Here is a 27,894-nt window from a genome sequence, read left to right on the forward strand (position 1 = left end):
GTTCTAGACCCCACCCCCACCCCCCACTGAAGAAGGAAGGCAACGGCTCAGGTCTGGTTGTAGCGGAAGCGGGTACGGGGTGGCTCTCCCTGCTGCTGGGCTTCTGACGGGTGTCTTGGAGAAGACACCCAGCGTCTCTGATCGGATCCCCATGTGACCAGTGGACCTGTGAGACTGGACACTGCGTGAAGACAGCGGAAGGAATGTGACCTAAAGCGAGCGTCCCCTGCTTGCCCAACATCACCGGCCAGGATGGAAGCAGCTTGTTTGCCGTGCCAGGCCCTGCGAGTGCAGGGGCTGTGGCCCGGGCAGGAGAGGGGGGAGGCTACCTCTTCCTTCACTGGGGGCACTTCTCGGGCTTCCAGAGTGGCCACCCGGTCTCCGCAGCCGTTGCCACACCCCCTCCGTACCTCAGTTCTTCCCCCCACGGTCAGCCACACCCACCCTTTGCCGGCAGGAGGGCACAGCACCCACGGTGTGGAGGAAGGCTTAGTTTAGGTGGAGAGACAGGCAGTTACGGGGTGGGGGGGGGCGATCAGGATGGTGCACCTGAGCCAGGTCTCAGGGCTGAGCAGGTTTGAGGAAGGGGGTGCCAGCGCTGGTCCAGAGAGCACAGCTCCCCTCCCTGGCCTCCTCCTGGGGCCTCAGGGGGCCAGCAACACCGTGCCTGTCACTCTTCCTAGTGCCTCGGGGACAACTCTCGAGAAAGAGGGAGAGAAAGAGAGAGAGAGAGAGGGAGGTGGAGAGAGAAAGAGAGGGAGAAAGAGAGAGAGGGAGAAAGAGAGAGAGAGAGAAAGAGAGGGAGGGAGAGGGAGAGAGAAAGAATGCAAGTGAGCTCTTCAGCTAAAATCTTAATCTCCTGCCCTATTTGAAACCCCCTTTCCAAGCTTTCCTGCTTCTCCCCCTTCCTTCCTGGCGGCAGTGTTAAAAGCATCTTTTGGGGAGAACATTCGGTGGCCCTCTTTCATCTTGCATTGAGCCAACCTCAGGACTTTCCAAGACCCACATGTATACACATTCTCCGTGAGATGTGAGTGTGGATCTGTCTATACAGCTGGGTGGTGTGGGCTTCCAACCCAGCAGCAGACAGACATTTAAACTGGTCCTGTAACCCCCTTCTCCCCAAGACAGCCTGGTGGAGGGACCACCACTTACTTGCTGTAGGACCTTGGGTAAGTCACTCCACCATTCTGCCTCTGTTATCTGTACAGTGGGCTCAATGATGCTGGCCTTGCAGTGAGATTGAGAAGATTCGATTAGGGAATGTGAAGCCTGCCCCCGATTGCCTGGCCCTCTGCAGACACTCGCTAGCTGAGAACTCCACTGGCAGGGCACGAGAAATGCTGAGAGCCTACCCTCCTGTGTGTGGGATTCCCATTCACCCCAGTGATGCCTTCACTCCTCACTGGGGCTTTGCCTCGGGGAGCTCCGGATGTAACTTAAAGTGCACATAGCCGACACCGCAGCTCATGAGGCTGAGCAGAGGGGAGACTAGGGACTATACAAACCTCGGTTTAAAATCCCAGCCTCTGGCCTCTGTGCTCACGAATGGAGGGACCCCGGCCTCCTCTCTGGGCCAACTTAGTTTCTTTACTGGTGAGTTGGAGGTAAGTTCTAGAACAATAGGAAGCTCGCCTGTCTATCTCGTTCACTGTATGCCTAGCCCCGAGAACCGTGCCCAGCATACAACTAGCTCCTAGATATATGCTTGTTGAAGAATGAATGAATGAACGAATGAATACCTATCTTGCAGAATGGTTGCGAGATTCAAATGAGGTTAAAATGCATAAACGGCCTGGTACGTTACCCTGCTCATCACGGCCAGTACCCTCAACATTTCCTTATTTCTACCCTTTCCTTCCCTTCTTCACCCTTGTATTGCCTTCCCTGGATGTATGAACATCAGGACAGTTATTTAAATTCACGTACCCAACACCCTGAACTTCCCCGCCACTATTTCAGACAGCAGCCTTCCTTTCTCCCTGCTTCTCTCGGCTCCCTCCCTCTGTCCCTCTCCCCACTCAGTTAATTCCGCTGACTGTTCACCTCATACTTACAGGTCAAAATGTGTCTTCCTTATGCCACTTCCTCCTGAGAGTGGGAAAGGGAAACGGGCTCAAGCAGCCCAGGGGCTGAGCGTGGGGGATAGGGTCTCAGGGCCAGGACTCACCAGCCACAGCAGGTGAGGTCGTTCCTACCTTCGCTGATCATTTCTGTCTCATTTTCTGGAACGGAGGGTGGGGACAGCAACAGGGGACCAGGCTTGTCGGTGACACGTGGTCCTAGCCTCCTCATTCAGGCTGATGCTCAGGCCTGGGAGGGGCACAGAGGGATAGAGCCTCTGGGACCCCGGAGGAGCTCCAGTCCCCTGGGCCCTATCCTCTGGGCGGGAACTCAGGCAACCCCTGTATGTGCCTGGGGCCGGGGGCTGGCAGGCCAGAGCTCTGTGGACATTGCAGGTGGAAATACCACCCAAGTGGCCTTGCCCCGCCCCCCTGCCCCCCACCCTGTCCAGGGGCTGGAATAAGGGTGACTCGTGGGAGGTGATCTGAAGCTATGCACAGGGAAACTGTTGGTGTGAGGACCTTGTTTCCTCCACCTGCCTGAGCGGCATCACCAAAGGTGCTTATTAGAAAGATTCCCCAGGACCCGCGGATTTAGCAGGTCTGGGTGGGGCTGGGGCAGCTGCGTTTTTAATATGCTCCTAGGGGATTCTCAGGATGAGGCAAGTTTAGGAAACCAGCTTGGGCAAGTAACCTCTCTGAGCCACATTTTCTTCCCTTGCAAAATATCGATAGTACAAAGCATCAAGGCAGTTTACCAGGAGGATGAGCGCTCAAGGAAGTCAACTGCCCAGCGCCAAGGCTGAGCTCCTCCCTATTGCTCCTAGTGCGGCTACCTGGCCACACCTGTCCGTTTACTGCGGGGCAGGGCTCTGCAGGGGAGACTCCCTGGCCGGGCTAGGTGGGGCCAGGCTATGCAGATTCCCGGCGAGGCCTAGGACGCTCACGGATGCCAATGCCCAGCTCCAGGGGGCCTCAGAACCTTTGCCTTCTAGTTGCTTCCAGCTCTTCTGCAGGCCTGGGCTGCCTGCTTGGGAGGCCGGAGATGCAGACCTGGGGGCTGCCCCTCAGTGGGGCCAAGGCAGCCTGCGGAGGCTCACAGGGCTCAGAGCCCTTCCTCCCTCTCCTCCGGCACTCAGCTCCGCCCTCAGAGAGTCATGGAGGAGTTGGGACATCCGTCTGTCTCCCGAGGAGCTTAGCGAGCTTCACAGCCCTTTTATGGCCTTAAAAAGAAAGTATCTCTGTGACTCCCTGTCCCACTTACCTGGTGAGAACAGTCCGGTTGTTATGTGGTTTTTCATTATTGAAGATAGTCAACCTTTGGCCAAGTTCACCCCAAGTGACAGGAAGCAGCCTTGTTTGCATGTGGGGGGCGGGGAATAATCATGGGGGCCACGGTGGCAGCTGTGAGACAGCGGGACGAGGTGGTCAGGCGGGTGGTTCACCCCCCTGTTATGGAGGTACTGGGTCTAGACCACTGACCCTGAAGAGATGTTAAATATTAATGACAAACAGATAAGAACACCACCAGCTGTGCTGTATGGGGAGGGGTGAGGAAGAAGAGGGAAGCGCATCTGGACAGAGAATGGAGAACATCATATACTCGGGAAGGTCATGCAGAGGCCACAGACTTTGTTCCTGTTTCTCAGAAATGTTCAGAACAGGCTTTGGGACAACAGGGTGATGACAGGTCCTGGCCCCTAAGGACTCCATCGGGGCCCCCTTCCTCACAGCCCCTCCGGCTCATCTCTGAGAACCCACACTGGTGTGGGAAGCTCCTTCCCGTGATGAGGACAGAAAGGCCGGGTGTGAGTTCCCGGCTTCCGTGGGGCGCCCCTACCTGGGTCCCTTCTCTCTGGACCTTGGTTATCTGATCCTAGGGTCACCTGAGAGGCGAATGGAACAAAGGGTGCCAGCACGCTGCGAGCGTGAGCAAGGAGCCACTTCCTGACAGAGGAGTAGCCACGGGGGCAGAAGGGCAAGCGAGCGAGCACCGAGCACTGAGCACCGAGCACCGAGCACTGAGCACCGAGCACTGAGCACCGAGCACTGAGCACCGAGCACCGAGCACCGCACTGCCTCTGCTGAGCTGTGGGAGAGGAGATCTTCTGGAAACATCACCACCTGTCCCAAACAACTTCCCCCTGCAACCTCAGGGAGAAGGCTCCATTTGTCTTTGGACCCTGTTTCCAGAAGGCCCTGCCATCCCTCCACCTCCCCCAGGCAGTCCAGGCCCTGTGGCCTGGCCTAGAGCAATTCTGAGAAAATGAGAATCATTCGAGCCCACGAGAGAGCCCCCATGTGAAGCCACCCTGAATTGGGGGAGTGGGTTACTCACTGTGCGGCCCAATTACAAAAAATCACAACGGACATAGCCACCATTGATTGGGCACTGCCCATGTGCCAGGCACTATTAAGTACTTTATAGACATTATTAATGTCATCCTCACCACAACCCCGTGAAGTAGGTGTTACCATCCCCATTTTACAGATGAAGAAACCGAGATTTCGAGCAGTGATTCATTGGCTTGAAGTCATACAGCTGGTAAGTGAAATCGGAACCCAGATGAGCTGAACCCAAGGCTGAGTTTTCAAAGTCGTACAGTGTGTGCTCCTTCTCGTTGTGTCTACTTCAGAGGCCACGTGGCCCCCCTTTCCTTACGAACCCTGCTCTCAGGAGGGGTCCACAGCTTCTGCCGGCAGAAAGGGCTCGTGTGTTCTCCCCCCGGCTGACCTGCGTTTCACCTGGGGTACAGCCTCTAGCAGAGAAGCACAGTTGAGATGCTGTGATTTCCGACAGCGGCTGGGTCGGGACTGAACCCCAGGCCGCACCCGTCCCTGGCGTCTTGCCGTCGTGCTGCCTCTGGCCTTGACAGCAGTGCGGTTGTTCTGGTGCTGCCCAGCCGGCTGGGAGGCGTCCTTTCCAGGCTCTGTTTCTCAGGACAGGGGAACACAGAGGAGGCAGAGACCTCACTCTCTGTCGAACTAGGTTATGAAACTGGCCGGGAGTGAGGTGGAGAACTTTGTGTCCAGCATCTCAGGAGCTGGGGCGCTGGATCTCTGTGAAGTCTCCCTGCATTAACGCCCGGCACTCAGACTGTCCCCTCCTGCCCCGCAGAGCTCATCGGCACATGAGGCGTACCCGGAACCCCTCTGGCTGGAGTCCTCAGCATGCCGTTTTGCTCCAACCATAGCTCAGCCGTGGCAGGGGCCCCGGGTCCCTCTTTCCTTTGGTTCTTTCAAGGGAATTCCCCTGAGGCGGAGCGATGGCCAACGATGTGAGCTTGGGTGGGGACAGGGAGGGAGCCCCAGGCCTGCCCTGTTCTCTGCTCAGGCCTCCCACTGCACGGTCAGGGCCAGGCCTCTGAAGAGAGAGTCCAGTTCTGTGGGCTGCTCCAGGTCTGAGGCCTGAGAGCCTGGGCTCTGGGCCTCCATCTCAGGCACGCGACCCTCGTCCTTGGGACACACGAGGGACTCCAGCAGGCCCCAGGGACTTGGTTCCTGGTCTGTGGGGGAACATGGGAGGGAAGGAGTGTGCAAAGGGAGGGATACCGGGTGGCCCTCGATCTGGACAGAGGAGAGGAGGGGAAGCTGGCCCTTTAAGTACGATGGTGTGCCTGGGTCCCCTCCGTGTAGCACACTGGGGTCAGGTACTCTGTCCGTGTGAACTCCTGCAGGTTGGTGGAAGAAATTTTCTTCTTGGGGGTCCTCCATATCCAAGGAGGTCACCCCTTGCAGAGAAAGGCCATCTGGGATATAGGTTCCAGCTGGTGCCTTTTTTTGGAGCCCTTTAGTCCTGAGGTGTTTGGGGCTGGAGAGTGTTACAGGTGGGGAGTCTTCGCCAGAGCCTTCCCCGCAGGTCCCATAGGAAGGCCAGCAGGCTGGAGTGGTCTGAGGGGTGTAGGAGAGAGGCTGGACCTCGGACACGGCCTGTGCAGTGTAGAATGGAGTTTTGGCTTCGGGGGTTACTTGCGGTGCATAGGAAGGGGGCCTGACTTCGGGGGTGGCCTGGGGTGCGTAGGACTGTGGGGAGAGCGTCTGGTGAGCTGGCACTCCAGAGGGCCGGAGGATGATGTCTGGCTGCCCGAGATACGCGATTTCGGACAGGCTGTGCAGTGGCGGGGCTCCTGGGGGCTCCCTGGGCCCGGAGACCTTGACTTGGGAGTACTGGACGGGCTGGGCCAGACTGCTGGGGCTGCTGAGGTCAAAGACAGGGATCAGCACGTGCTCCTGGATGAACCGCAGAGGCTGGAAGGTCAGTACTCTCTGGACGTTCTGTGCAGACACAACAGGCCACCCGTTAGGGCGCATTCTAAGCTCCCCGAGGGCGCCGCGGATGGCTGGGTCCTCCATGGGGAGGCAGAGGGGATGGGGTAGACCACCTAGGGGACTTTCCACAATGCACATGCCGCACATGCTCTTGATTTCCCAGAGATCCCTCTAAGTGTTGGGCCTCTCCGAAGGGACAGGGCTGCCAGCCCTTTAGGTGAGAGCCCCTTCTTAAGTCTGGGTTATCTCCAGGAGAGAGATTCAGGCTGTGGTTTCTCTAGAAGGAAGATCATGCAGGAAGTAAAGGACTCAGAGTGGAGGCTGCCTTGGGGTACACTCCCGAGGGGCTGGCCCACACTGCTCCTCACTCGCGGAGCCCTAAGAGCCTGATGGAGGGGGCCAGGTGCGAAAGGATAGGGGATAACGGGAGGCTGGGAGAGTTTTACAGGAAATGGCTCACGTGGGCTTTGACATTGAGCGAAATGCCCTCAAGCTCCCCTGTCCCTCACATAATGAACGAGAGCTAGCTCCTAGAGCCCCAGACTGCAGGCCCTGCTCCTTCAGCCCGGAGCCAGTGCTGGCCGCCAAATTGGGGCTGCCAGGGGGACTTGGGTGGTTTGCACAGGGCTTAGAGGACCTGGCAGCACTGGCCCCGCATTCCCAGGCGGCGGTACTTGGCTGCCCGTGTGGACAGGGCATGAGCTCCAGGGCTCCCCCCGGTGCCCACCCCTCCTCGGCCCCTCGCAGGGGCCTGCTCTCCCAGGTCCCGCATTACCTGCCTGGACGTGGATGCTCTCACGTCCCTGGGTTTCCACTCCAAGCCCACTATTCCTGGCACCCACGTTTCTCCAATACACCCTGCTGGGCCATGTCTTTGTCGACTTCGGGTTGGAGAGGCGAAACGAGGCCTAATTTTCTGCACTGCGTGCTTATCCCTGCCCTTCAGGGAGAACCGGGGGCCCCTGGCCTGTGTCCCCTGCAGCTCTGGGCTCGTCCCCACCCCTGGACCTCCCTCTCCCACCCCAGGCGCAGCCGCTCACCAGGGAGTCGGGAGGTGGAGGCGGCTTGGTGACGTATCTGTAACTCAGGTAGCACAGCCCCGCGACGAGGAAGCCCGCGGAGAACAGGAAGGCGCCTGAGAAGGAGTATGTCCACGTCCGATCTGGGGGAGCACAGGGGCCAGAGCAGGGAGACTGAGGCCGGGGTCTGGTCTGGGTCCGATCCCGTGCAGATGCCGTGGCCTGGGTGCTTTTCCTCCCTGCCTTCTCGGGCCGGGCTGGGGAAGGCCTCTCCGGCCCCCAGCGCGAGCGGGACTGGGTCAGGAGCGCGAGTAGAGGGCCGCATACTAGATGTCTAAATATCCCGAATTTAGAAATGGTATTCTTACGCTCAGTGACTTAGGTTGCATGCCCCCGCCCCGACAAGCATACTTTTCATCACAACCTGGAAGGCCAAGTCTGAGTTTGGATTCTCGGACTCCTGGTGGCCCCGAGCTGCCATGTGGAGGGGCCGGGGGGCCTGCCAGTGACCCTGGCCCACCGCGGCTCCATCCCTCTCTGCCAGGGGGCCTCGTACACAGGGATGTGGACTCCCAGCCCGTACGGCCAAGCTCACCCGTGCCCCTTAACACAGAGCTGTCTACTGGCCTCCCTTTGGTCTGAGGGTCTGCGCATCAACAGAATGTCTCCTCTCTGGAGGAAGGAGGCGAGGACCAGATCTGCTAGACGGGACACAGGCTCAGGGCATTTGAACAGGGAGTTTTGGGGTCCCGGGTACCCAGAGTATGGGCTAGAAGAAGGTCACAGGCTCTAGGGGGACCTGTGCATTTGGACTATGGGGTGGGCTGTGGCCAGAGCAAGGCCAGAGCAGAGCCTTCTTAACAGGCTTCTCTTGCCTGCGTCTGAGGACAGCCCTGCTTCCCTGGCAGGCGGCTCTGGGCAGAGGTGGGGGGCTGGGGTGTGGAAATGGGAGTGGCCTGTCCTCCACGCCCCCCTAAAAAGGTAGCAGGCTGGGTGTTAGGGAAGACCTTGCCTGGGAGGGAGCCCGGGCGGCACCACCCTTCTAAAGGGGAAGCAGAGGGCCGACTAAGGGCTTTAGTGTGGAGCCTTCTCCCTGTGGTCCCGCATCTTCGGGATGGGCGCCGGTTCTTGGCATGACACACTTGCTGCCCCGGTGAGGGGCGGGGTAAGGAAGCGGTAGTTGGGATTTTTGCTAAAACTGGTGATTTGTGTTCTCCAGGGGCTTTGACTCTCCAGGCCACCCTCCTTCCATCCCTCAGGTGGCTTCAGCATGGGGTGCTGAGTACCAGCTGCCAGCGACCTTGGCAATTGCTGTGAACCCCGGGAATTGCCGGAGCCTCCACGTCCAGCCCACTACTCGCTCCCCCCAGCCCATGAGGCTTGGGCCTCCCTGGGTCAGCTTCCCTCTTCAGTGATGCCCTGTCCCCTGTCACGTGATAGTCCTGTTACTGCTCCAGGGGGAAGACACGACCAGAATGTCTCTACCTGACATGCCTGATGGTACAGGAAAACCCCCACTCCTCCGGCAGGGTAGGACAGGCACTTGGAACATTCCCATGTGCCATTTCACACGTGGGAAGACAGGAAGAAGTAATGGAAACAACTGGAATGTGGGGGGTTAGGGGTCTGGCTCAGCCACTGGTACGCTGAGAAGCTTCTCTCTGCTGCACGACCCTCTCTGGTCTACTCTGTATTAAGAACAGTAGCCAGCAGTTATTGAGCTCTTACTGTTTGCACCGTGTGACATGCTTTACCTATGATATCCCACCAAACAAAGAGGGCCAGAGATGCTCCCTTCTTAGGGGTGATGAAGCCGAGTGTCAGAGAGGCTAAGTGACTTGACCAAGGTCACACAGCTACTCAGTGGAGCCGGGCTTGTCATGTACATCTACGAAGCTCTCCCCACTACACAAGGATGCCTTCGTTTCCTCATCTGTAAAAATCGGATATGGGGTGAGAGTCTTTTCCAGCATCAAGATACCGGGATATTGACTCGTGACCCTCCCAGACATCCTGAGAAATGGGGATGAAGCTGCCCAACCTGCAGGGTTGTTGTAAAAATTCGATGGGATAATATATGTAAAGCATTCAACACAGTGCTTGGCAATGGAGTGGGTACTTAATAAGTGGTAGGAATTGTTATTCATATACTTTATTTTTAAGGATGAGGTGCTTTCTAGATGTCAGCAAGAAACAGCCAATAAGAAGTGTGATTTATGTAGAAGCAGCTAGAATCGTAGAAAAAAAGGTATCATGTCATAAGCTAGATCACGTAAGGACAAGCCAACAAAAGGATAAGGGTAGAGTGGTCAGCAAGCAGGGGTGGGGCGCGGGGGAGGGGCAGGAATGGACAAGATTTGTCTAGTCCATCCAGGGTAGAGGGTCACAAATCATATACGGTCTCCCAGCATGGTGCCTGTAAAGTCGGTTTCCTTTTCCAGTCCTGCTCTCGCCAAGTTCTATTCTGGTCTCCCCGGGGCACCTTCCCCAGGAAGGGCATGCCCCGTGCAAGCGGCCAGTGCTGGCTGCCCTACCAGGCGTCTCTTGCCCTGAAAATTCACGCACTGGGCCTCGGCTGGAGAAATCCGTCTCTTGTGGGTTCTTGGGGTGACTGGTGAGTTGAGTTTCTGAACAACATGGAGGACCAGAACCGATGCGATGCTGATTGTACCACGCTTCAGTCTACCCGAGGGCCCAGCCTCTAGCGGCCTCCTCTCCTCTGTTCATTAGAACAGAAATCACCTACTGACATCATTACTCTGCAGCTGATGACTAAGGAGGAGACTCTTTTTTCCAAATCCATCCGAACCACTACTATCACTTTCATCTTCTAAACTTGCGGCTCTGAGCATTACAACATTTCTATCTCTGTGAACATGAACACTAATAAAAATATCATGATGCTTAACGATGAGAGTCGGGTTTCAGTGTGCTGGAGGAAGGCAGCGTGGGGCACCATCTCACTGAGCCGATGACTCAAAACAATCTCTATTGTAGCGTCACGGTGAGAACATGGGCTCCTGAATTCAGCCTCGTTCTATCCTTCACCACCTGCGTGTCCTTGTGCAAAGTACTTAACGACTTCGAACCTCGGTTCCCTCAGTAAAACAAAGCGATAATTGCACCTGTCTTGTAGGGGGCTCACGAGGAATGTGCGGAGTGGTGCCTGGTCCCTGGTTAGCACAGCAGAAATGCTAGCTCTCGGGGCGCCTGGGTGGCTCAGTTGGTTAAGCGCCTGCCTTTGGCTAGTCATGATCTCAGGGTCCTGGGATCAAGCCTCACGTCGGGCTCTCTGTTAGGTGGGGAGCCTGCTTCTCCCTCTCCCTCTGTGCTCTCTCTCTCTCTCTCTCAAATAAATAAATAAAATCTTTAAAAAAATGCTAGTTCTCATCACTGTTACTCTTCTTTGACTTTGGAAGATATTGAGGGAACGTTTTATCTTCTCTGCTTTCCCTTCTGCAGATTATTTCCCAGGATATCTCCTCTGGGTTAATATTAAGCGAATTTGCCTTGCCAGGGTACACAGAAAGCTGGCCAGGGAGAGGAAATCCAGCGGGCTGGAAGGTGGGGATTAAACGTGTTTAATGATAACCCATCGGCTAACTCAGTGATGGATTAATGAAGACTGACTACGGGAACACACTAATAATCCCTCTGCAGGCCTGTGAGCACCGCCAAACCCCGCCTTGGTTACAGGGAAGAGAGCACAGAGCCGAGGTTCGAAATCAGGTGTCCCGGCTCCCGCTGGTTTCCGCTGAGCTTACCTGGCAGGGTCTTTACTCGGCACACGTAGGGAGCGCTCTCTTTGGACCAGGTTGGAACAAAAATCATGATGGTCCCAAGGAACTCTGTGTCAGGCGTCAGGCCAATGAACTCGTAGTCTCTCTGCTTCCCTCCAAGGTGCTGAATTTGACAGAGAACCCAGAGTGACTCCTCTTAGGCACCAGTCTCCACATGGAGCCCGATCAAGGCTGCGCACACGTCTGCCTGGGTCATGGCGCCCAGTACAATGGTGGCACCAGCTGCCCAAACCAAGAACTGGTGGGTCAGTCCATAATGCTCTGTTCCTATTCCCTTACCCTCTGTACCATCACCAGCATCACCAGCACCACCAGCACCACCACTACCACCTCCAGCACCTTCCCCCCAGCACCACCATCACCACCAGCACCACCATCACCACCAGCACCACCAACATCATCATTATCCCCTCTTCTTCTAGTTTTTCTCCTTCTCCTTCTCTATCAAACATCAAAACCCTTGACTATCCATCCCTCTCTCTTTTTTTTTTTAAGATTTTATTTATTTATTTGACAGAGATAGAGACAGCCAGCGAGAGAGGGAACACAAGCAGGGGGAGTAGGAGAGGAAGAAGCAGGCTCCCAGGGGAGGAGCCTGATGTGGGGCTCGATCCCATAACGCCGGGATCACGCCCTGAGCCGAAGGCAGACGCTTAACGACTGCGCCACCCAGGCACCCCATATCCATCCCTCTCTTGCCTTCCTCATCACTTTTGTCATAACTGGGCCTTGACATCGTGAGCCTGGACTCTTGCAGTGGCTTGCTTACTGGTCACCTGTCTCTGGTTTTGCCCCTGTCCACCTCCATATTCATCCTGGTGCCAAAGTGATATTTACAAAAGATTAACATAATTCCAATGCTCCCCTATTTAAATCTTTTGATGGCTCGGCCCATATCATGGGATAGAACCCCAGTCCCTGTCTCCCTGTCCACTTATCTCTCTCTACAGCCCACCTGGCCCTTTGGGTTCTGCCAATGCTGAACACCTGTTGTTCCTGCCACGTCTTGCCTGCTGAAGCAAGCCCTTGCTCCTTTCAGTTGCTGATCCTTCTGCTAGAGCTGCTTTTTCTTTTTTTTTAATTTGACAGAGGTAGACAGCCAGCGAGAGAGGGAACACAAGCAGGGGGAGTGGGAGAGGAAGAAGCAGGCTCCCAGGGGAGGAGCCCGATGTGGGACTCGATCCTGGAATGCCGGGATCACGCCCTGAGCCGAAGACAGACGCCTAACGACCCAGGCACCCCTAGAGCTGCTCTTTTAACTCTAGCCTTCCGGTGTGTCTCTAGCCTCTTGACCTTGAACTCCTCCCTTGGCTGCCTTGTTGCATCATTCTGGTTCTCATCCTACTTCTCTCATTGGTCTCAGTGCCTCAATTCTGTTGTTCTGCAAGATTTGTTCTTCATCTGATTTTTTTCTCTCTCCACTTACTTTCTCACTAGTGATCTTATCTGGACCCATGGCTCTGGAGATCACCGATGTGTAGAAAACTCCCAAGCTTAGCAAGAGCTGCCAAGTTGGACGTGCACTTCCAGCTCGCTGCTTGATGGCACCCTGTGGGCACGTCTAACTCAGCATGTCCAAACGTGCTGGTCTCCTCTCTCTGGGTCCCTCCACCTCCCCAATCCCAAACCTGTACTTGCGTGTGATTCCCTAGCTCCGTTCATAGTGTCTTTCTTGTTCCAGTATTCAAGGCCCAGAACTTGAAGCCATTTTTGACAAAGCCCCTCTCACATCCCTTGTTTCTAATTGGCCTTAAGTGATCCATAAACCTTCCTTTAAAGGACCAGGAGCTGTGTTTTGGGTGTTCAAAAAGTAAGAATTTTCTTCTTTGGTTCTTTGCATTTCAGCTACACCTTCCCCTTCCCAGGCACACGGAAGCCAGGGTTTAGGGTTGTTTTTATTTTTATTTTGGGGGGTTGGTGTAAGTGGGTGAAGAAGTACATAAACAGACTTTACAACTTTTTGTTTGTGTAACTCGTATGGTTGAAATTGCACACGTTAAACATCATATGACACAAGTCCAGCGGAGTTGCTGTGCCCCAAGATTCCTCTTTCCCCAGATGTTTTACTGCCTCTGGCCTGCTTCAGGCCCAGTGATTTCCAGCCCCTACCATTGCAGGGGGCCCTCACTTTCTGCCCTGATCTCTCTTTCGTTTTCACATTTGATCTCTCTTCTTTCTGCTCCCAGGAATGTATAGCTTCTTTGGACCAACCCTCCCTAAAGCAACAACTATCAACTCCGGCCAAAATAAAAACTACCTGTAAGCATTGGAAAGTAAGCAAAAGCAGGCAGATATTGGAAAAAGAAGGCAAGGAAAGTCATTGGGTAGATTTCTGATCTTTTAAAATGTCTTTTAGCTTGAAATCAGGCCTTCACCTTGTGTGGTGGTTTAAACCTAAATAGAAACCCTGTAATCTTACTGGTTTGAATAATAAGAAGACAGAGCTCCCGACAATCCTAACAGCTAGAAAGTGAAGGGAGAGGCTGCAGATAGGAGAGGTCCATAGAGAGGGAGGCCCAAGTTCTGAGTATAAACTTGGCCCAACTCCCTGCCTGGCCCTGAAGGCGAGTGGGGTAAACTCCAAACAGCCCAGGTAAAGGTGAAAGAATGGGACTGAGATTTTGGAGTTTGAAGGTCAGCCAAATTACATTCCTGCTAAAACAAAACAAAACAAAACAAAACAAAACAAAACACATCAATACTCTCCAGAGGAATAGAGCAGAATCCAGAGTCCCTCCACTGTACTACTCACAGCATCCAGGATACATTCCAAAATTGTTAGACATGCAAAGTAAAGGAAAACATGATCCATATTCAGCAGAGAAGACAATCAATGGTGGCCTACTCCAAGATGACCAAAGTACTGGAATTAGCAGACAATGATTTTCTCTCTTTCTCTCTTTTAAGATTTTATTTATTTATTTGAGAGAGAGTGAGATGGAGAGAGCACAAGCAGGAGGAGTGGCAGAGAGAAGCAGCAGAGGGAGAGACAGAGGGAGAGGGAAAAGCAGGCTCCCTGTTGAGCAGGGAGCTCGATGAGGGGGAGAGGTGCTCAATCCCAGGACCCTGAGATCATGACCTGAGCCGAAGGCAGATGCTTAACTGCTTAACCGACTGAGCCACCCGGGCCCCCGACAATGATATCCAAGCAGCCACCATAAATATGCTCAAGGGAGCAAAGAAAACGGGCTCATAACGGATGACTAGGAAATCTCACCAGGATGCAGAAACCATGAAAACTGGCAACGTTAGAACTGAAAAATATAATATCTGAAATAAAAATCCCACTTGAATGGTCTTCATAGCAGACTGGAGTTGAGAGAAGAGTCAGAGAACTTGAAAACAGATGGACAGCATAAGGGGAATCAGTGATGTTGGTCACACAACTTCTCACAGGTAAGAGAACCCATGGAGCTGTACACTTTAAAAGGGAGGATTTTCTGGTATGTGAATTATATCTCAAAAAAAAAAAAAGGGCAGAGATGTCAGAATGCTATCTTCAAGAGATGCACTTTATTTATTTATTTATTTAAAGATTTTATTTATTTATTTGTCAGAGAGGAGACAGGCAGCGAGAGAGGAAACACAAGCAGGGGGAGTGGGAGAGGGAGAAGCAGGCTTCCCGTTGAGCAGGGAGCCCAATGTGGGGCTCGATGCGGGGCTTGATCCCAGGATTCTGGGGTCATGCCCTGAGCCGAAGGCAGATGCTTAATGACTGAGTCACCCAGGCGCCCCAAGAGATGCACTTTAAATACAAGACACAGTTAGAGCGACAATAAATGGAGGTAAAAAGATGTGCCAGGCAGGGGCGCCTGGGTGCCTCAGTTGGTTAAGCGTCTGCCTTGGGCTCAAGTCACGATGCCAGGGTCCTGGGGTGGAGTCCCACGCCGGGCTCCCTGCTCAGGGAGAACCTGCTTCTCCCTCTCCTTCTGCCCTCCCCCCCGCTTGTGCTCACTCTCGCGCACATGTGTGCTTTCTCTCTCAAATAAATAAATAAAGATACAGAATCTAAAAAAAAAAAAAAAAAAAAAAAAAAAAAAAAAAAAAGACATACCAGGCAGACTGTGCGTGTGAGAAGGCTGGAGTGGCTATGTGAATAACAGGTGAAGCAGACTTCAGTACAAAGAATGATACTGGAGGGAAAAAGGACATTTCATGATGATAAAAGGGGCAATTGATCGGGAGGCTGTAACAGTCAGAAATGTGTGTGTTTGAGAACAGAGTTTCAAAAGGCATGAAGCAAATCTGCACCGAATTAGAGGGGAAGAGAGACAAATCCACAGTCACAGGTGGAGATTTTAATACTCTCAGCAATGAAAAGAACAACAGATCTCCCCCAAATCAGGAAAGACACTGAGCACCTGAGTCACACGATTATCGGACGGGTATTTATGGAGCATTCCGCCAAACCAAGAGCATGTGGACACTCCCCTAGACGGGCCATATGCCGGGCCATAAATACAGAAGAACGGCAGTTATGCTGAGTGTGTTCTCTGACCCCAGACTGAATTAAGTTGTAAATAAGATAGTCACTAAAGCCCAAATATTTACTAATAGGTAGTATGATAGGGACTTTCCCTGCTCAGTGATCTCTGATTGCTCCCCTGACTACTGAGATCAATAGACCTTCCTCTGTCCACCCCCCAGCCCTCGACCTCCCAGCCTGTCCGCCCGGCTTATCTCCCACAGCAGTCTCCTCTACGCCAGCGGGTCTCAGATGTCAGGGTGGGTAAGAAGCACTCGGGCTGCTGACTAAAAACTCAGATCCTACAGGTGCCACTGCCGAATTGCCCTGAGTAGATCAGAGGAAGGCCCAGGCACCTGCATTTTTTTTTTAAGATTTTATTTATTTATTTGACAGAGAGAGAGACAGCCAGCGAGAGAGGGAACACAAGCAGGGGGAGTGGGAGAGGAAGAAGCAGGCTCATAGCGGAGGAGCCTGATGTGGGGCTCGATCCCGGAACGCCGGGATCACGCCCTGAGCCGAAGGCAGACGCCAATGACTGCACCCCCCAGGCACCCCCCAGGCACCTGCATTTTAAATGAATACTGTAGGAGATTCTGACGCCATTGGTCTGGGGCCATGTTTTGCGAAACTGTTCTGCAGGAGAAACTGGCCTGTATGTCTCCGTGCTCCAGCCAAACTGGGCAGTTTTGTGCTTCCTAGGAGAGTTTTAAGTTTTCCTGCTTTTCTCTTTGATCATGGTAGGGCCATCTAGGCCAGTGAGGGAAAAATGTGGGCTGTGAACAGAGCTGGATCTGAATCTTGACTCTGCTATCACTTCCTTTTTTTTTTTTTTAAAGATTTTATTTATTTGTTTGACAGAGAGAGAGAGACAGCCAGCGAGAGAGGGAACACAAGCAGGGGGAGTGGGAGAGGAAGAAGCAGGCTCCCAGCGGAGGAGCCTGATGCGGGGCTCGATCCCAGAACGCCGGGATCACACCCTGAGCCGAAGGCAGATGCTTAACGACTGAGCCACCCAGGTGCCCCTGCTATCATTTCCTGAACAATCTTGAGCAAGTGCCTTAACCTCTCTGTTTTCTCATTCAGGAGATGGAGATGGTAGCCCCCACCTCACAAGGTGATGGTGAGGAATAAATGATATACTAGGCGTGTATTACTTGGCATGCCTCAGAAGTTGGTATTGGCACCAGAAAGTTTTCTGATCTGGAAGTTTTTCCAGAACTCTTTGGGCTGCCATCTCCCCTCCTACCACCCTGCCCCCGCTCCACCCCACGCAATACCCTTATTTTCCTCTATCTCTAGCTATTTGAATTCTTGCTTTAGCTCCTTCCCCATCCACTAGATTATAAACCTCTTGGGTGTGGGAATAGCCGTTCAGTGGAATTATGGACCCCTGGCACATGCTTGGGAGAAAACACATATTTCCTGGATACAAAAGAAATACCTCATACATCATTTGACCATTTATGCCCTTGCCTTCTACCTTTCATTGTTAGTGATCTTAAGACACAGCCTGTATCCAGTTCCTGCAAATGGTGGACAACTAGCAAAAGGAACTGCAGCAGTAGAAATAGATTTCAGCATTTTCCAAAGTGGACATCTGAAGATGTTAGTAGAGGATGCTCTCCAGGGTATTATAAGGCATCAGGCAAAAAATAAAGTTAAGAATTATGCAAAATGAAAGGAGTTTCTCTGGTCAAGAAATTTGAGAGAAGTCGTATTCAATGAATTGAAACCAGAGTCTTGGCTTTGCAGGACTTGTCAGAGACTTTAGCGTGTGCTTGTCTATGTGATCTACAAGAGGGAGGGCTGTGTTTTGGAAAATGCTAATTTATATAAAACATCTCCTTTCTACTTGAAGCAATGCAGATCTAATTGACAGAGAAATGAGTTTCCCAGGCAGGGAAGGACCAGGGAGGCACATATATTTACCATTTGGTAGGTGTGGTTGACCTGGAGCTCTAAGCGGTAGAATAGGTCAGGGAAGATGTCCTCCAGGATTAGCCGGTGGCCATCCCTGGCGCAGATAGGCGTGGAGGTGGGATGGACAATCATCTGGATGGATCTCACCTTGGGGATACAGGTCACGTCCGGTGGTTTGATGGTAGCTGGAAAGGGGAGAGAGAAAAGTGAAAAGAAAAGGCTGGAATCATCCAGTAGTGTCTGAGGTTGCCCTGGACCAGGGGACATGACTGACTGTTTCCCCTTTCCTCCAGCCCCAACCCCAGTTATGCTAACGAAAGCAGCAACTAAACAAACAGGTGAGAAGAGAAAACGACCGCTAGCAACGGGCGTGTGGGTTTAAGGCTGGCAAAGGGGTGCCGAGGGGTGAGTGGGCAGAACCCAGGGAGAGGGGTACTGACCTCTTAGATTAACCGTGCTCTTGTCCCTGCCTCCACAGTCCCCACCTTGAGTCTGCCCACAGCACCCTTTACCCCAGACTACTGGCAATGACAGCTTTGGGGACTGAGAGTTCAGCTATATAAACTAAGTCATGTTCAGGGGGCCTCAAATTATTGATTTGGCCTCAAAGGCCAGGCCTGAGACTTCAGTCTCTCTCAAGATGTGATTTGCTGAATAACCAAATAAGCTTTACTGGTTTACAGACCCTTTTAGGAATTTGACGAATGCTACGGATCAGATCTACTCTCCCTCCAAATGTACATATGCAAAAATTTTGCACCCAATTTCGGGGATTCATGAGCCCTACTCCCCCTGAAGCGAATTTATAAAAATCCCTCAAGGGTCCATTGACCTCTGAGATTGAAAACATCAGAGCTAGAAGAATGTTCACTTCAGTTTTGTTTATAAAATTGAAAAACTGAGTTGAAAGTCCTCAAAAAGGGAACTGGGGAAGTAAATTAAGAATACCTCCATAGAACAGATCATTGTGCAGCTGTGAAACGTCATGCTGTGGAAAGTACTTAATGACGTGGGCAAACGTTCCTGAGGGCGTTGTATGAAAAGCAACCAACCAACCAACCAGGTCACGAAAGAGTAGAGAGAGTCTCTAGTTAACTCTGGTTATGTTTAAGTGTTCAGATTATGTTGGGCTTCTTTCATTTTTCTTTGTGCATTTCTATATTTTCCAGATTTTCTACAATAAATACGTATTAACTGAATAAGCCTAGAAAAAAAATAACTTGTTTAGTTTTATTTTTTCTTTTCTTGGAAAACCACGTGGCTGTGAAGTCAGTTAGTGAACATCACCCCTGCTCAGCTGGTGTGGGGAGTTTGGCAACTCAGATTCATTCACTCATCAATTACGTAGCGAGCCTCTCCTCCGTGCCAGGCCCCATGCGAAGGACCGAGAACACGGGATTCCACGCCCCCGCACGGAAGCAGGTGGGATACAGAGAGGCAGAGGGCATCACTGCCGATGGTGATAGGAGCTACGAGGACAATGAACAGAGAGTAGCAGGTGGTGACATAATGAAATGAGGTCGTTGGGACGACAGCGGGGACACCCACTTAGAAGGGCATGTGGAAGACCAGACCAAGACTAAGATTGGAAAAGAGGCAGGGCCGGAGTAGGGCACTGAATTAGGAGCCCTTGGCTGGAGCCGAGAGGCCAGAGGAAGGTGAACTGACCTTGGGAGGCCGGGACGGAACTGGAGAAAGACCCCCAGCTGTGCACGGGATCGTCTCTAGTTGGGGTGACCAACCACATCTCGAACTGCCCCCTGACCTTCTGGGCCTCCCCCCAACCCTCCCCTGCAGTGAGGGGTGCCCACTCACTGTGTTGCAGCGAGCTGAACCGATCGGTCATCTTGGTGGCTGACCGGCCTCCCACGCTGGTGGCAGTTACCCGGGCGTAGTAGAGCTCCGTGACGTTGCCCGTCTCCGCGGTCAGGTTGCAGGATTTCCGGGTGACCCTCTGGCAGCCCTCCTTCGCCAGCCACTCTCTCTCTCCGTACCTGCGGGCACAGGAGGGGCCGGTGCACACCTTGAATGATTGGGCCTGGCACCCGTCCTGTGGTTTTTTAATAATGATAACGTTATCTGATATTGACTTAGCACTTTCTGTGTCCCAGGCCCCTTATGTGGCTGATCTGTTTGTCCTCACAATGATCCCGTGAGGTTCAAGACGTGATTCTCCCTCCTTTTCGAATGAGGAAGCTGAGGCTTAAAGGGGTAAAATTTGGACTGGTGTTTGGGGCACGCATTTGGGGGGGGGCAGGATTTGAGTTCACATTCTGAGCTTATCGTTACCATAAGCCTTTGAGGCAGGCCCCGTCATCCCCATTTGACAGATGCGGTAAATGAAGCTTAGAGAGGGGAAGGGACTTGCCACAGGGTAAAGAGGCAGGACCAGCGATGGAACCCATGCCAACCTCCTCCTCTGCGTAGGAAGGGAGACGAGCAGGAACAGGGGCCTGGGCTTGAGGGGTGGGCATGGCTCTTTGTTATAAAACCGTTTCATTATCTGCCAGGCACAAGCGCTCATGACTATCTTGCTTAATGTACCTAACAATCTTCTGATGGAGGAACTCTTGCTAGCCTTACCTTATGGGTGGGGAAACTGAGGCTTGGCGAGATTACCCCATTGCCCCACGTTATAAAGGCCAGAGCTGGCAGGGAAGCCTGGGCAGTCTGACTCCAGAACCTGTACTTTTTTTTTTTTAAGATTTTATTTATTTATTTATTTGACAGAGAGAGAGAGAGAGACAGCCAGCGAAAGAGGGAACACAAGCAGGGGGAGTGGGAGAGGAAGAAGCAGGCTCCCAGCGGAAGCCTGATGTGGGGCTCGATCCCAGAACGTCGGGATCACACCCTGAGCCGAAGGCAGACGCTTAACCGCTGTGCCACCCAGATGCCCCCAGAACCTGTACTTTTAACCATTATTTTATGCTCCCTTTGCAAAAGAAACCACAACAGAGCAAAGCTTTGTCTGGCAGGGGGTGGTGCGAGCTGTGTCACATCAGACTGGGGTGGGGGACCAGGGGGGAGGTGGGAACATCTGGTAGACAGGGATTTTCTTGGAAGGGCTGGGTTCAGAGCAGAGTCTGAAGAGGTCGTGTGGAGAGGGAAGCCTACCTTTTATACTCCACACTGTAGACTGTGTCCGGGGCGCTCTCCAGCCCGCTGTCCCACGTCAGGATGTTTTCGAAGTTACTGGACTGGAATTTTACGTGCTGGAGCAGATTCGAGGTGTCCTCCACCATGTGAGCTGCGGGAAGTGGGAGCAGGGTGAGCAGATGGGCACGAGGGTCCTGCCCCCAGCCCGCCAACAAGCCGTCTGATGGGAGGGCGGCACAAGCACCCACGCACCAGAGACTCTGCAACTGACCAGCACTGTCCTCCTTCGCTTGTTCTCAAGTGTTCTATTGAGCTATAATTCGCAGCCCATAAAACTCAGCATTTTAAAGTGTGCAAATCAGGGGTTTCTGAATATATTCACAAAGTTGGGAAACCATCACCACTATCTAATTCCAGAACATTGTCATCACCCTAAAAAGGAACCCTGTGTCCATTAGGGGTCCCTCTCCCTTCCTTCGCTCCCCCAGCTCGGAGTCAACCACTAAGCTGCTTTCTGGCTCTATGGTTCCTGTTCTGGACTTTTCATACAAACAGTCTTACGGTAAGTGGTCTTTCGCGTCTTCACTTAGCATAACGTGTTCGAGATTTATTCATGTGGCAGCATGCGTCAGTCCTTACTTCCTTTTTACGGCTGGATAATACCCCACTGGACGGCTATTCTGCAGTTTATCCATTCATCAGTTGATGGACATTGGGGTTGTTTCTACTTTTTCGGCTATTATGAACAACGCTGCGGTAAACGTTTGTGTACAAGTCTGTAAGTGGCCATAGGTTTTAAGCTCGGTCGGGTATAGAGCTAGGAGCCGAGCTGCCGGCTCGCCTGGTAATTCTGTTTGAGTTTCTGAACAGCTGCCCCACTGCGTGCCAAACCGTTTTCCAGAGCGACTGTGGCATCTTACGTCCCCGCCAGCAGCGTGGGAGGGCCGCGTCTCTTCCACCCCTGACGGCCCTGGGGGTTGTCCCTCCCTCGCTTGCGAACACACCTGAAGTTGGCGTCGCACCAGCGGGATATTGGAAAGATGCTCAACTACACGTTGACAGTTCAACTAACACATCAAAGAATAACCTTCCCAGAGTCAATAATCCCACACAAGGCTGGAGAGGACGTCTGTGAGCTCCGGCCCCTCTGTTGGCGGAACCCGCCCCTGCCCGCCCAGCACGGGGAGGAAGACAGAGCACCTGCCACAGCCACACAGACTTCACCAGGGGAGGGGGGCTGATGGGAGCCACGCACGGGCAGGGCCACCCTGGGGAGCCTGTTTTCTTCATCTCTGAGATGGGGGATAATTTGGCTTATCTAAAGGCAAATGCTAACGACAAGAGTGGCAGCAGACACTTGTGAAATGTGCTGCAAGTGCCAGGCACTAGGCTAAGTCTCATCACGATACCCTCCTGACACCCCGAGGAGGCACTTACTCTCGTTACCCCCATTTGAGGGATAAGAGAAGCAGGGGCTCAGAGAGCTTTCCCTGCCCCGTGTCTCAGTGAGTCCGTGACGGAGCCTGCAGTACTCATCATGGTGCTAGACTGGTCGTGGGGAACACAAGAGGGCAGGGAGGGCGCAGCAAAGGCCAGAGCTCCAAGAAGAGGACCAGGGAGGGGCCACTGCCCCCCGAAGCGATCTTGAACTATAAATGAGAGCCTTCACTTAGGAAACTCTTCTCTCAGCCCTCCCGGCTTAGCCTGTGGAAAGGAAGAGGGGTTGCAGGAATATGGTGGCCAGAGCCGGCAGCTGGCTCTGAGCATGCTCAGAAGGGCTGGTTGGCTGGGGTGGGAATTAAGCAGGTGCAGACCCAGTTGCGTCAAGGCCTTGGGGCCTTGTGTGCATATGTGTCTTTGATGTGTGTGTGCCTCGCTCCTCCCCGGACAATGCCATGACAACCAACAGACCCAAGGTGTAGGGAGAGGATAGTTATTTATTCCCTGCTCCAAGTCTACATACAATATTTCTGCAAGAGGGGTCTGTGGGCTTAGCAGGCACCTGTGAGGATGGGAAAAAGTGTTTGGACAGCCCGACCCTGCTGTGCATCCACTGGTTAAATCTAAGGCCACATTCCTCTTGGAATCTGAGTTGGTCAGTCCCAACAGCTGTAGAAATTTTTGTGTTCCAGACTTCCACGAGCTCCCAGAACAGGACCTAGGGGACTTGGGGTATGGGGAGGACATGTCTTACTGCCTCTAGCCAATGTGATGGCTATGCCACTGAGCTCCGAGGTGTGGCCGACATCTTGTTTGGATGAGTCTGGGCAGAACTGGAGTCTGTTCTGGAAGGAATGGTCCTGGATTCAGGGCTGGGTCTTAAGATGTGGGAGGGAGTCCACCTGAGGTCAGAACCAAATGGTGGCTTCTGAGGGGGTGATAAAGTTAGGGCAGGAGAGAGGGAGGGTGGGATTTGACAGAAGGCCAGGGTCTATCAGGGGATGGGCTTAACTACGGCTAGTGGTGGGTTAGGGGCTGCACTGGGAAGGTTGCTGGTTGGGGTAGGTATCCTGGGGGGCTAGTTGTAGTGGGGGGGAGCCTGGTGGCTGGGGCTGGCACATGCTTGGGGGGTAAAGGGCCCAGGCTGGGAGGAGGTTGGCACCATTTTCCAGGAGGGGACTGAAGTTGGCTTCCAGAAATGGAGTGGGTTGACCTTGGCTGGGCTCTTCTTTTAGGGGCATTGAGAGCTAACAAGATCTCTCCCTTGGGGCACCTGGGTGGCTCAGTTGGTTAAGCGTCTGACTCTTGATTTTTGGCTCAGTTCATGATCTCAGGGCCCTGGGATCAAGCCCTATGCTCAGTGCAGGATCCGCTTGGGATTCTCTTTCTCCCTCTGCCCCCTGGCCCCCGCGCTTGAGCTCTCTCCATAAGTAAATCAAACCTTTACAAAAAAAAAAAAAAAGATCTCTCCCTCTCCTGCCCTGCTCATTCCTTTCCCCCCTTCAAGCTACCATGTATTCCTCAGCCTGCGTTGTTTCTGCACTTCCCGGGTGAAAGTCTACATTATGAAATCCTGGGGACGCATGTGTTGTCTAGAAACTGGCAGAATGGTGGCCTCTATGAAAGGAAGTTTTCAAATTCACTTGGAAAAACAATTTTCTGTCAACAAGTTGGGTAGCAAACAAAAATAATCCAAAATATTCTAGCATCAGCCTAAGAATGCTGGGGCAGAGGAGACCTGGGGCCCAGAGGACCTTCTCAGCTCTTAACAACTCCTAAGGTTGTTTCGCCTTGGTCCCCATCTGCAAGGGTCAAGAGCTTCTGAGACTTCCAACCAGAATAGAGTCTTTGGGGGATACAGCGAGCCTTCCTCACTCATCAAGGACCCAGTGCGTTGGGAATGCCCAGCTTGATGCTGGAGTGGAACAGACTGGAAGGGCCCAGGTGGCAGCTGGAAACACTGTGGATCCCACCAGCTGACACAGGGGACAGCAGCAGAGGGGGCTGGGAAGCTCCGGCCCTTTATGGGCTTCATCCTGCCGTTGAGCTAGAAGGGGCCTTGCAGAGGTCATCTCTCCCTGCTCTTCAGTCTGGACTATGCATTCACTTCCTGAGAAAGTTCCCTGAATTTTATTAAATGTCTTGGGAAGCAGAGAGCCAATCTGGGATTTCACGTATCTGTCTAAAAGTTCTCTGTAATGATAAATCAAGAAATCCATTTTATCGAATTTGAAAACTATGCCCTTTTGTCCTGTTTTTAAAAGGGCCCTGATGTTTTAAGATCTTTTAATGTGGCAGACTGGCCTTTCTGGGAGAAAATCATCTTTTATTTAATTTTTAAAAATTTTTTTATTTCAATTTGGTTTAATTAACATATATTATTAATTTCAGAGGCAGAATTTAGTGATTCATCAGTTGCACATAACACCCAGTGCTCATGACTTCAAGTGCCCTCCTTAATGCCCATCACCCAGCTACCCCATCTCCCACCCCCCTCCCCACCAGCAACCCTCAGTTTACTTCCTAGAGTTAATGCTCTTTTATTTATTTATTTATTTAAAGATTTTATTTGTATTTGAGAGAGAGCAAGAGCGAGCACAAGTGGGGGAAGGCAGGAAGAGGGAGAAGCAGACTCCCCACTGAGCAAGAAGCCCGATGCGGGACTCGATCCCAGGACCCTGGAATCATGACATAAGCCGAAGGCAGACGCTTAACTGACTGAGCCACCCAGGCGCCCCAGTTAATGCTCTTTTAGATTTAGTGTGAGGGGTCAGAAGAGGCCCCCCGCAGGTCGTGGAGAGAAACAATGGCCACACTCAAGCTTTGTCTATCTGTCCTTCTCCCCCCTCCCCTTGCTGGGCCAGTGCCGGCCAGAAGCAGAGGAGGGGATGGTACAACTATCAGAATTATTCAAGGGGTCCAAGGATGTCTGCCTCCCTCAAGCCAATTCTCCATACACTGAGGTGAGGGCATCCGGCACCCCAGTTCAGACAATGGGCTGCATCCCTGAGTCTTGAGGTGAGTTGAGTCACTGGAAGAAGCCCGGTCTGAGGGACCCTCTCATCCTCCCCAGTAACCTGAGGTGCTCCCCAATTCTCCCGGGAAGCTTGTCACCCAGGGCAGCCCTGGTGGAGAAGAAACTGAAACTGGACGTCCTGGGCTTTGTGTGTGTGTGTGTGTGTGTGGAACCCTGATCCACCGTCCTGGGTGTCCCGGCGGAGGCGGGAGTCTGACCACAACGCAATGGGCACTCACCGGCCAGGGATCCCGCGGCCAGGATGGTCAGTAGCGTCCTCATGGGGCCGGGCTCAGAGCCCTCTTTGGCCTCGGCGCTGGGCTGAGCACAGATGGAGGGCTGGGAGGCTTTGCCGCCTCCGCAGCGCCGGGCTCCACCCGGCCACAGGGGCGGGGAAAGGAGGGGAGGGTGGGGCCTGAGCCGGGAGCGAGGTGCAAAGGTGTCTGGTCTGTGTGCTTAGGAATTCCAAGTCCTGGGCAGGATCCAAGGGAGTTCCCTTCCTAGTTGCAGAAAACAGTGATAGTGACAGTCCAGCTTGTTTATCTGGTCTGGTGGCTGATTCAACCCAAGACTCTCCAGCACTTTATCAGGAAGCTCAGAGGCAAAAAAAAAAGGGGGGGGGCAAAAATTTGACATTGTGTTTCAAAAACCTGCAAGATGCATGTGACTTTCATCCCGGTAATTTGATTGTCAGAATTTTATCCTGAGGTCAATAACCGGAGCAGGCAAGGGCACAGAAACTATGTTCCAGAATGTTCTTTGTTAGCAAAGGAAAAGCTGTGACTCCCTGGCTTTGTTCTGGCGGGAGGAGATCTAGGATGTTTGCTGCTCCTTCTGCCTCATAGCAAAGCAGGTTCCCCATGTGGGATGACGGCCTTGGGGATAGCTTTCCTTCCAGAGAGGCTGCTGGAAGTGAGAAACCTGGGTATTCTTATCTTGAGCCTTTGGGGCCTGGGACCTCCAAAATTTCGGGAAAAAAAAAAACCCAAAAAACAGATCTCAAACTTCAGTGACTCTGCTGTGCTAACGATGGGGGCAAAATTCATGAATGGGTCTTTGGTCTGGGGCAGTGATAGTTCACGATGCTCACCCAAGCAGTTATTCTGCCATCTAGAGCTGTATCCATCGGGATTAACGTGAAGTGCATTGGGGTGGGTGTTTAGGAAATGATTTTTTCCTTCTTGCTGGGCCTCAGGGAGGGGGAAGGGGCCTGCACTCTGGTTAGGGTGGACATGATCAGAGATCTGTGCCCCTGGGAAGAGTTTGGCTGGCCCTGGCCACACAGCGGCAGGCTGAGGACCATGCAGGAGACCTGGTTCCTTAGCAGGCTCTAGAGGCATCCAGAAGCCTCTGGCTTTCGGATGTAGTAGGCTGGAATATCCTGCAATCTGCATTTAAGTTTTTCTTTTCTGTGTTGTAATTGGTTTTTTTCTATCAGCTTTGAGTCTTCGGTAAAGTTTGTTCGAAAAAACAGCCAAATTTGAGCTATGCTTTGGAGGAATGAAGGTATGGCTTGTGCCCATCATTTCTTGTAATTTCAGAAAACTATAAGAATGTGGGAACATTCAGACTTCCTTTCTAATAGAAAATAGGGGGAAAAAAAAAGGAAGAGGCTCCATGTGTAACAATAGAGGGTTGGCTAAATGAATAATGGTTTGTCTACCCAATGCGAGAGGAGCACAGCCTTGCATTTGAATAGCGCTGGAGAAAATGTTTGGCGACCAAAGATTCCCCATATTTCATCAAATGAGAGGAAGCATGGCAAACACTGAGCACGGTACAAGCCTGGTTAAAACACACATACAGGGGCGCCTGGGTGGCTCAGCCATTAAGCGTCTGCCTTCGGCTCAGGTCATGATCCCAGAGTCCTGGGATCGAGCCCTGCATCGGGCTCCCTGCTCAGTGGGAAGCCTGCTTCTCCCTCTCCCACTCCCCCTGCTTGTGTTCCCTCTCTTGCTCTCTCTCTCTGTCAAATAAAGAAAATCTTTAAAAAAATAAAAAATAAAAAAATTAAACACACAAACATATTGGGGTGCCTGGGTGGCTCAGTGGGTTAAGCATCTGCCTTCTGCTCAGGTCATGATTCCGGGGTCCTGGAATCAAGCCTTGTGTTGGGCTCCCTGCTCAGTGGGGAGTCTGCTCCTCCCTTTGCCTCTGCTCCTACCCCAACCCCACTTGTTCTTGCTTGTAAATAAATAAATTAATTAAATCTTTAAAAAATACCCCATACACACATAGAGAAAAAAGTCTTAAATGATGCGATTACAATATGAAAATATCAGTGGAATTACCTCTTGGGGGGGGAGTAGAATTACAGGTGGTTTTTATTTTCTTTCTTTTGCTCAGCTGCATTTTCTAAAGTTCTTATAAGCAATGGATTATTTTATATTAAGGAAAGACAAGGTTACTGAGCAAAACAAAAAGGCATAAGGAAGTGTTGTTGTCCAGACTGTACCCACCTCCTGCGAGTGCATTTCCTCTCCCTTTGACAGACTTCCTCCTCTTCAAACACGGCTGGGGAAGGTAGCCTGTCCTGCAAGACTTTTGTGACAACTTCAGCTCACCACAGGTTCACCTTAAAGATCCTTCTAGGGCTCTGGTTCTGCACATTGGCATTATCCAGTATTACTCTTCAGGTGTGCTCTTGTTTGGGACTGAAAAGGACAGACTCAAGTCAGGGCAAGGTGAGCCATTGGCACCATCTTTGAAAAACCCTAATCCCTAACCCTAACCCCAACCCTAACTCTAACCCTAACTTGTTGCATGGAGAAGAGTCTAGCCCCCTTTCATATAACTACCTCCA

At 52.5% G+C, this 27,894-nt stretch overlaps 1 protein-coding gene across 3 annotated transcripts; it reads right to left on the reverse strand.

Annotated features, from left to right (window-relative positions):
* Positions 1-49: 49 nt before the first annotated feature.
* On the reverse strand, positions 50-25,462 carry IL22RA1 (interleukin 22 receptor subunit alpha 1). Of its 3 annotated transcripts, XR_004621527.1 has the most exons (10): positions 25,331-25,462; positions 20,654-20,786; positions 19,355-19,533; positions 17,549-17,724; positions 11,116-11,254; positions 7,373-7,494; positions 4,514-6,338; positions 2,199-2,313; positions 1,156-1,230; positions 50-699 (listed from the first exon to the last, which is right to left on the reverse strand). XR_004621527.1 is itself a non-coding variant. In XM_002913280.4 (7 exons), exons 1-7 carry the CDS (start codon positions 25,371-25,373, stop codon positions 5,394-5,396), a joined length of 1,737 nt encoding a protein of 578 aa, XP_002913326.1. In that variant the 5' UTR covers positions 25,374-25,462; the 3' UTR covers positions 4,445-5,393. The 3 variants fall into 3 exon arrangements, 2 of the variants coding, with proteins under 2 accessions (XP_002913326.1, XP_034502475.1); XM_002913280.4 differs by lacking the exons at positions 50-699; positions 1,156-1,230; positions 2,199-2,313 and having other exon boundaries at positions 4,445-6,338; XM_034646584.1 differs by lacking the exons at positions 50-699; positions 1,156-1,230; positions 2,199-2,313; positions 25,331-25,462 and having other exon boundaries at positions 4,445-6,338; positions 19,355-19,589; positions 20,654-20,775.
* Positions 25,463-27,894: the final 2,432 nt, after the last annotated feature.

Source organism: Ailuropoda melanoleuca, chromosome 2 (genome assembly GCF_002007445.2).
Source record: "Ailuropoda melanoleuca isolate Jingjing chromosome 2, ASM200744v2, whole genome shotgun sequence".
Lineage (NCBI taxonomy): Eukaryota > Metazoa > Chordata > Mammalia > Carnivora > Ursidae > Ailuropoda > Ailuropoda melanoleuca.